General features: G+C 41.5%; 1 protein-coding gene across 1 annotated transcript; it reads right to left on the reverse strand.

The window, feature by feature from the left end:
* Positions 1-888: 888 nt before the first annotated feature.
* On the reverse strand, positions 889-9,628 carry leo1 (LEO1 homolog, Paf1/RNA polymerase II complex component). The gene is made up of 14 exons (XM_022748702.1): positions 9,547-9,628; positions 8,094-8,242; positions 7,160-7,449; positions 6,183-6,391; positions 5,787-5,891; positions 5,580-5,674; positions 5,207-5,355; positions 4,851-4,935; positions 4,633-4,727; positions 4,401-4,535; positions 3,196-3,331; positions 1,707-1,899; positions 1,499-1,596; positions 889-1,155 (listed from the first exon to the last, which is right to left on the reverse strand). The coding sequence occupies exons 1-14, from the start codon at positions 9,602-9,604 to the stop codon at positions 1,042-1,044; spliced, it is 1,911 nt and encodes a 636-aa protein (XP_022604423.1). The 5' UTR covers positions 9,605-9,628; the 3' UTR covers positions 889-1,041.
* Positions 9,629-9,812: the final 184 nt, after the last annotated feature.

The raw sequence follows: 9,812 nt of genomic DNA on the forward strand, positions 1-9,812 counted from the left end.
AAATGTAATAATATTATAGTTACCCATCATGTCTGCCCTTTCAGCCCCTTTTTATTTGCCCTAGCAATTGTACCATTATCCATTGCACTTAAACCGTTTTGGAGGGGTGACAGGGTTGTTGTGTCCCTACCACTTTTTAGACCAAACCTTCATGAAAATAATATAAGTAAATTAAAAAAATTTGACCTATTATTGAACTTACTGAGGATGAAAACCCCCAAAAGCTGCGAAACTATAAAGATACTGTCAAAATACCACTGATTGAAGTAACACGTGTTGGACAATTCATCATGAAGCAGCGTTTTCATGTTGTGGCTGTTTGGCAGAGGTGCGGTAATGGGGTGGGGATGAGTTGGAACCAATTTTCCCTTTCCTCTGGGCTGGCAGACAGGTTGAGGAGGATCTCCTCTCACAGTACTACAGCTTCTTTGTCTCAATTCCCAAACTCCCTAATCTCTTTCCCCTCCTGTCAGGTGGGTTTAGTTGCTTCTTTCAGCACCATTGGAGATTTGTCCCCTAACCAGCTTCTCCAGTTCTTTCCTGGAGGGCATTTTTTTCATCCGTATGAACTGCATGAACTTCAAAGCTAAACTGGCGCCCTGGTAAAGCACTTGTTTATGATGTGTTTTGATATGTGAAAGAGTGAATGGCATACTTTGCTTTTCTATGCCATTTACCTAATCTAATCTTTACTTGACCTACAGCATTTATCCAATTAACCTCCTTTTTGTTTGAAAACTGGACTAAACAGCATGTTTCATAACATCACAACAGTGTGATTCATCAGCGTGAATCACACTGTTAAAAAAGATAAAGGGAGCCTTGGGAAGCTTTGGTTACATAAGACAACTATTTCTTTATTTCTCACCTCTGCTGTACACAACATAAACAGGCAAACACAATCAGACACACAAACACACTCACCCACTCACAGGTTTTAAGAAAATATACAAAACAAAATATGGCTGTTTATATGCCATGTGGGCTGAGCACTGATAATACAGTGGCATAATAAAAAAAAAAGAAAAAGAAAAAAGTGAATTATTCGTCATCCTCCTCTTCCTCCTCTTCGTCGCTGATGACATATTTCTTGGCCTTCTTGGTGGCCATTTCCTCGTCGTCCTCTGCCTTTCTCTTGCCTGATCCCTCGCCCTCCTGTGCAGCAAAAACAGAGGATGAGAGAGATGAGTCGGTGATATGAGGTGTCAGCCATGCAAACAGCAGCAGACATTCTGTACAGCTTGTCTGTACTTTGTGTTCGTCACGTTAGAAAATTAGTAGCTACACTTTTCTTTTTTGAAAACGTCATAACTTTTTGTTTTTGCAGAACTGGTCAGTGCAGAAGTGAATGCATATTCTTCAGAGGGACTAGTATGTCCTGTCCTGTCCTGTCCTGTTTAGTTCATGTGAGGGTACTGTGCAAAATGTTGGCTTTTTCACCTCCACAGTGTCCTGCCTCATACTGCCCCCTGTTTGCCCAGCAGGACGGTGCACCTACCTCATCACTGTCTAGCTTCTTGGCCTTCATCAACCTCTGGGCTTTATCATCATCAGAGCCTTCATCACTATCTGATGAGTAGATCCTCGCTCGCTCCTCTGGATTGGGGGCAGAAAAGGGGGATGTTCATTAGACCTCCGTAACTTGAGAGACAATTAAAAAAAAACAGGAAGTGACTGCGGTGAATATAATATCTGTTCGTCCTCACCTCTCAGGCCTCCTCCTCCCTTGTATTTGCTTTTGATGGCTGCCAGGCTTATCGCCTCCTCGCCCTCCTCCTCATCATCGTAGCGGTCAGGCTCCAGGTAGCTGCTGCTCAGGCCTCTCTGGTGCTGCTTCTCCCTCATCCTCCTCTGCTGGGACTCTCTACGGATAGAAGCTCGGAGCCGCTCCTCCTCTTTCTGCCAAGAGAGACACACCAGTGGGAATTATTTTAAGCCCTGGATTCAAATTTTCATGTTTTGTTTCTGGCTGGTAATTCAAAATCTTTTTAGTTATACTGATAAAAACTCCACTGTGTGGTTCTTCTGTGATAGATGTGGCTAACAGGGGAATCGTAGATTACATTCATTTCCCTTAATGTAATAGGTTTTTTCAGAAGCCTCTGGGATTCATTTTTGAATTACAACAAATGTTTTTATTCATTATCAACTACAGTGGCAAGAAAATGTACATGAACCTTTTAGAATGACGTGGTTTTATGCATTAATTGGTCATAAAATTTGATCTGCTATTCATCCACAAGTCACATTGCAGACAATTTCACACCAAAGAATCTATAATTTATTGCGTCTTTACTGAACATACCAATTAAACATTAACAGTGCTGGTGGGAAATGTAATTTTACCCTTGAACTGACTGACATTGAACCTGCTTTGGCACCAATAACCTCGGGCTTCAAGTAGCTGCTGATCAGACCTGCACAATGTTCAGGAGGAATTTTATTTTGTTTTTCAGCTGCGTCAACATTATTATTATTATTTTTTTAATCAACATCCCCTACCTGTCAAGACTGGCTGCTGATCTGCTAGTGCTAGTTTGCCAAAACCCTTTCTAGGCATCCCTCATCTGAATAAGCTGTACTTTTGAAGAAAAAAAGCTGCTTTGTTGACTGTATCCAACTGTAATTAAGACCTTCGTTTAAAAACAAACAAAAAACAACAAATTGCTCAACCTTCTGTTGTAGCTCGCTGCCAGTATAAATGCAACTGGGAAGAGCGACTGCAAATGGGAAAAGGGGAAAGCCACGTGTAGCTGTAATTATTAAGAACCTGCAGATTCCATTTTAACACATATTAACACTATGATTATAAAACATTCATATTGGAAATAACTGAGTGTAAAACAAAGTGGGCAAGTGAGAGATCTTCAACAGATACTGGGACACTGCCTCAGGTGAGTGCTGAGCACAGTCAAACTATAAATGATGCTATCAACAGTGCTTATTTGGGTTGACAGTAGATACACAACCACCCTCCGCCTACCCCTGACTTGCTGACACTATTTCCATTTCACTGACCACTGTGTGACCTCATTATGTAAGTGCGTCAGGTTATGTCTTTATGTAACCGGTCTTGATGCTCGTCAACAAATGGCCCCATGCAACATGTTTTGGTCCCCGTGGTAACAGCAGCATTCTCACACGGGGCTGAGGAAAGACAAACACATCAGCACAGATGGACAGAATGTGCGTTACCTTGATCATCTCGTTGCGATGCGACTCGGGATCCCGCCCGGCCATCGGAAGGATTCTGATCTTCTGTGTCTTAGAGCAGCGGTCAGCCAGGGACAGAGTCATCTTCCTGTGGGTGGCACTGTCTGTCGAGTGGGGCCTGGAAATACAGAGGAAAACACACCATCAATGTCAGATTTAAAATGACTTTGCACATCTCCCCCCTTACATAACTGTTTGTTTGTGGGGAAACTTCATAGGGCAGCTTTGGTTCACATTTTGGTGCCAAAGCGGTTTCAGTGGAATCAGCATTTTATTCTGTTTCTGCTGGACAGATACCAACATTTATTTCTGCTCCAGGTTCGACATTTTCTGTAACATTAAGAGATATTTTTGCAGCATATTTGTGAAAAAAAAAGTCATAATTTAACCTACAGCTAATTTATGATACTCTCCTGAGACCACTAGAAGAAGCATATGGTAGCATGAAAGTGTTGCAGTCAATGAAGATGCAGATTGCTTTCAGATCAATTTGTCTCATATTTTAAAAGTCTCTTCTGTTATTGGAAAACTGAACCGTCAATAACAGAAAAACTAAGCCTCAACTCTGGTCTCGGTTTTCCATGAATGTTTTTGTTCCATTAATGAAGCTGCATAAAGCTCCTTTGTAAAAAAAACAAAAAAACAAAACAAAAAAAAAACAGAAAAAAAAGATAGAAAGAAACAATACTGTGTCCTAACCATTTTAACCCTGAACAGCTTCAGCCTTAATCCCAATCAAAACTCTGCTGTGATGATAATACTGAATCTGAAAAAATGGTAATGTCCTGTCTGGGAGCGTAGAGGGCTATTGTGCATTAAAGCAGCTTTGGCCAGTGTCCTACTAGTCCCATGTGGTCTGAGAAGACAGAACATCCAGGTGGACTTTGGGGCGCTAAGAGGCTTATGCACTTCTTATTGGGAGAAACCTGGGCAGCTTGCACAAGGTGATCCAGGGACTTACTGCACAGAGTACATTTCTGAATGGAGCCTGAATGAAAGGTGCTATTGTTGTTTTTTGGAATTAGAGGCAGCCATGGGCTTATTTAGTACATGTACGGCTGTCAGAGATCCAGACAGATGAGGGGATTTCCTTAGCAACTCATAGTTCTTGCCTCAGGTGAAAGTGTGTGTCTCTGGTATTAACAGCAGCCTATCAACAACACAACACTGCCACGTTCCTCTGTTACCTGAATGTAAGTTTGGTTTTGAACACAGCCTGTCCCTGCAGTCCAGTGCCCTGTCGGATGAACAGGTGGTTGTGGTCTCCCTGGAGTGGAGCTTTGTAAACATCAAACACTTCGTTCCCCAGGTGGAGGGACATGCTGTGGCAAGAACAGGAAATTTAAAAGCTTGGAAAGTACAGAGCACGTCGTGTTCACAGTACACCGACCTCAACATGCAGCTTGACAAAATACACACCTGCCATCAGACCATTTGACAATCCGTGCATTGCTCTCTCGTGCTTCGTTTCCCTCCTCGTCTCTCTTGGCCCTCCACCGAATTGTATTCTCAACCTGCGGGAGACAAAGAAAAATTTAAATCTGTCACTTTCAAATGTACTGACAAGCATCAGATTTATTTTTAGAAACTGACAACTACAAACTAATTCACATATAGTGATATGGTAGACTACAGACCTTCAGTTTAAGCCTGGTCCGTCCCTCTTCATCCAGCATTTCTTCATCCTCAAATTCATCCTCATAGTACTGAGGGTCAAAGGGTCTATAAAGGCAGATTCAATGAAAATCAAAATAAATACACCTTTAAATTGAACTGAGGTTTTTATAGTCATCAACACATTTAGCTGAACATTACAAAGAAAACTGGAAAATTAGCTGTTGCAATTCTCTTCTCAATGTCTATTGAACTGAAAATATGCCTTCCCATCTTCTTTTGTTGTCTTTTTGTTCACCTATTCCGTACATTTTAAAAGGACTTCAGAGCTCATGGAGTGTGTTTACAGTGTGTTTATAGACAGTGCCAACGTTCTGACCTGGGCTCCACAGACAGGAAGTTGGGCAGCTTGACAAAATAAAGGTCAGATCCCAGGTCTGTGCTGACTTTTGGGATCTCTACTTCAATACGAGTTTCAGGCGCAGGCTCCTCTTCTGCCTGTTCCCCCTCCATCCCATCCTCCGTATCCTGGGCGCACACACGCACACACGCACACACACAGAGAACATTTCAAAAAACACTGTATGATCCAACGACCCATGATAATAGGGATCAGCTCAGAGAGGCTTAATGAGAAGCTCCGAGAAAAGGAGATTTGGGAACTCTTATAAAAAAAGGACTCGGCACAATTAAAGGGGCTTGATGATCAGCGCAGAAAACAGACAGAGAGTGAGAAGACAGAAGACAGATACCAGGGGCTGTCCCGGAGTCAGAGGCTTCTCTGCATCGCTGTCTGAAGAGATGTCATCAGCCTCTCCAAACAGGTCGTCTGCTGCAGTCTTCTTTACTGTGGAACAGTGTGGAAGAGGGAATGCTCAGGAGGGAAATGTAGACGCTGTCATGAACCAACAAGGTCTTGTTTGCAGTAAAAATATTTCTTTGCTAAAACAGTTTCTTACCCTTCTTTGTTCCAATATCACTGTCTGAATCTGAATCAGAGGCGGCTTTTGCTTTGGTCTTCTGTCTGATGAAATCATCTTCACTGTCACTGCCCTTTATAGACTCTGAAAAATAAAAATCACCATTTCCACATGAGCACTTGGTATAAACTAAGAGGTACAGGACACATGAATAAATACAGTAAAGGATTATTAACACAAGTCGAGGAGAAAAATGAATCTCATACTAATCTCAGAGTTCTGCGATTAACCTCAGAGCTCAGGATAAAATTTTCACATATGGCCTTAATCCTCTTCCACAAAATCTAATGTGTCAAGATTAACACAGGAGGCTGGTTCATGATCCAGTTCATGTACAATACTTCTTCTATCTTTAACACCAGATGCTGAGAGTACCTGACTTCCTGTTCCTTGGGCCTTCGTCATCAGAGTTCTCTCTTTCTTCATCGGAGTAGTGACGTTTCTCCTCCTCATCCTCTGACTGGTCGCTCTTAGCCCCTCCTCCCCATTTCTCATCATCTGACTGGTTCTCCCTGCCAGAAGCTTCTCCGTCAGAGTGAGGCGTGCCTGGCCCCGACTGTGGAGTCCCAGGATCGCTGTGCACACTGGTGTAAGACAAAGACGTTGGAAATCCGGTTATCCAACATAGAGTGTGTTATAATTATATACTAACAGGTTAGGTTGTTGCTTTGTTTTATGTCCTCCAAGATGAAGAAACCTGGGATGATTGGTGATCAAATCATTTATTGAAAATTGAAGAAACAATCGCCAATCTGTCTGCTGATGTTAAAGAACTAATTTATTACAGAAAATAAAATCTATAATCTGCTCCCTACTGTGCATTTACAGGAGGATATTTACAGGACAAGTGACATTTAAAGCAACCCATTTGTGTATCTGTGTTCATGTTAATACATACATACATATATATGCATGTATGTATGTATGTATATATGTATGTATGTATGTATTAACATGAACACAGGCACTGTCATTTATTTTGGCTCAACTCACCATACACCAGAGCATCACATTTGTATTAATCTATGACTAAAACTAGTCCCCAGCAAATCCGCTATCTACCCCAATGCTAAATGAGCAATGCTAAAACTGCAGTGCCCAGTTTTATTATGATATTTTTTTAGACTTTTGAAAAGGTGAAACCATAAATCTGTGACCTGTTTTAAAGATCTACAGTATATATATATGTTGCTGCAAATACTTGTTAGCAGGATCATTTTAGATAACACAACAGAAGCACATCACATACAATGCAAAATAACGTATTTGTCTGGTTTTACAAAAAAAGTCTCTGTAAATCTCTAAATCAGCACAGACATCCTGAGCCCTCTGGCATTATGTGTGTGTTGTACCTTCTGTCTGAACGGACACTGCCTCTCTCAGAGTGAGGGCTCCCAGCTCCAGACATCCCGCTGCCAGCTGGGCTTCCTCCATCTGAACGGTGGCCCCCATCCTCGTCATCCTCATCCTCATCTCGATGGCCGCGCTCCGAGCCGCTGTGCTGCTCTGCATCAGAGTGATCGTTGTCCCCCTGGTCTGAGTGCATACTGGCGTCTGACTGATTCCCTGATCGTTCAGACTGGTTGTCGCTGCCGCTGTGTTGACTGTGCTGCTCGTCCTCACTGTCGTCTCCAAACAGCTCCTGTTAGGTAGAAGGAAAGGTGAGATGATCGTCAGATCGTCATCATTACAGCACACTGTCCACCCCTACCTCTCTCAATTCGTTTGCATACAAACAGACACACAAACAGTAAAATTTATTTTGGATGCAGATGCTGTTAAGTATATTATGAAATCTCAGTGTTTCTGTTGTTTAACCCATTTAAAATGGGCCTACATACTTTTTTATATATCCTCTAATTATTCTGCAATGCATGCTGCATGTTATGAGATTTCTGAACTGACATTTCACTGTTTACACACTCTACAGTGTCAAACCTGGGTTCAAAATTGTCCTTTCTTCTCAATAACAATGACGTTTTATTCATGTAAGCCAATGTTTTTGATGAGATCATTTCCTCTTGGTGTGATAATAAGCAGCGTCTAATGTAGCTGCCTTCTTGCTGTTATTACTCCTCTCATTGAGGGAGTGATACTACATAACTAACATGTTGTTTGACTGTGGACTAAATAACAACTGTGAGAGAATTTACATGATTAATTTAATGATCGATGAAGTGACTTTTGGACAGGGTGGAGGCCAGCCAGCAGAACATGTCTGACTGTGGTCTACTCTAAATCCAGACTGTTTGTGCTGAGTGTCATCAGTCAAACCTAGACACATACCTTATTTATACTGGGTTTTCCGGCCTCCTGGCCTTCCTCTTCATCATCATCATCTCGTTCCCTCTCACTGTCACTGCCACTGCCTGAGGCGTTGCTGGCAGATCGAGGTCTCTCCTGCTCTGAGTCTGAACCGGAGCCAGAGCCAGACTCTGAAAGTCAAAAAAGCAGAATTTTTCTTCTGGCACATAGTACGCCTCATCATTTGATAGCAGGGGAAAATCATGGTTGCTAAGTGACAAAGCACATTACAGTTTTTTCATAATTGCTCTTGCAAAGTTGATTGCCAATCATTATCCTTAAAACGCTGCATGACCCACGCTATTCTCCTAAGAGTACAGAAAGATTTCACTCCTTTCAAACAGAGAAAGTCTTTACAATTAAAATTGATCACATTGCATTTGTAATGACTTATATTTCCAGAGATCCATTTATTCACATGCTCATTGCCACACAAAATATTCCAGTCAACTGTCTGATCCTTTCAAACTTAAATAAGAGAAAATATCACATAAAGTCATGTGACCATACAGAGAGCAGGATATGAATTATCACTGGGTCTGTTGTCCTGTCTTGGACTAACAACAGCACTGCGAAATACAAAAATATACAAATACAAAAATAGTAAACATTCAGTTAAAATAATCCTTTCTGACACTGTCACTCAAAACTGAGCATTATCATCTTTGTAAAGGTAAAATCTATGGCTGAGCTGTTGTATTGCATTGCATTAAATTTTACAGATAACATAATTAAGCAGCCAATGAGTGACTATTAATATTAAAAATTACATACACTATAAAAGCATTTGTCCATGTATTGCACCCTAATGTAAACTGTGAATAGGTTCCATATTGGATATGTGCATATTAACATTACTCGAATAAATATTTTACATCCTGTGGGCATATAAACACCAGTTTGTTTATATGCCCACAGGATCTGGTAGTAGTTGAAGTTGTCTGCAGAGAAGACGTGACTTATTCACTGGGTTGATTAAATGTGCTGTTAAGGCTTAGTGGAATAGAGAGGAAATAGATAAATTCAGTGAACTCTCTGACGCCGACAAGATTAAGCTGAGTAAAAAATGTCATGTTGTTGTCGTCAGTGTTGCACCGGTGAAATCAAATGACTATATTGTCGACTTCCAGCTTCTAGTTACTTCAGTCAAAACACACACAAATAGTTTTTCTCGTTTCATCGACAGGCAGTTTTAATTAACGGTGGCTACAATAAAAAAAATATCCAGGATAGAACAAACTCGTTTCCTTCAAGGATAACGTGTTTAGAAAAAACATCCTGAAGTTAACGTTTACCGATTTCATGCTCTTAACGTCCAGGTTTCACTTTCACCGATTACTCTTTTTCCCTCAAAGCTACTTTGTGTCTTTTCGTGACGAAAAACTCGACGCCCCCAGTAAGCTAACTTCACAAACCGGCTGAAAAGCATCGTTACCTCGCTGGTCATTGTCGCTGTCCCCATCACTCCCGAACAATTCATCCATGTCCGCCATTTCTTCCGAACTGTGCAACAGTAAAATGTGACCTACGGGAAGCAAATGAGCGCGAGGTACTAGGGAAAGGTTTTGTTTCCGAGGTCACGCTGAGACTGACCTGTGAGTGTAGTGATCGTTGTCAGCCACAAGGAGGCGGTATATACCACGTTAACTCATGGTCTGGGGCTCTGGGCCCTTATTTATCAAACTTCTAAAGGTAGAAGTT

Source organism: Seriola dumerili, unplaced genomic scaffold (genome assembly GCF_002260705.1).
Source record: "Seriola dumerili isolate Sdu_G_001 unplaced genomic scaffold, Sdu_1.0 BDQW01000011.1, whole genome shotgun sequence".
NCBI classification, from domain to species: Eukaryota; Metazoa; Chordata; class Actinopteri; order Carangiformes; family Carangidae; genus Seriola; species Seriola dumerili.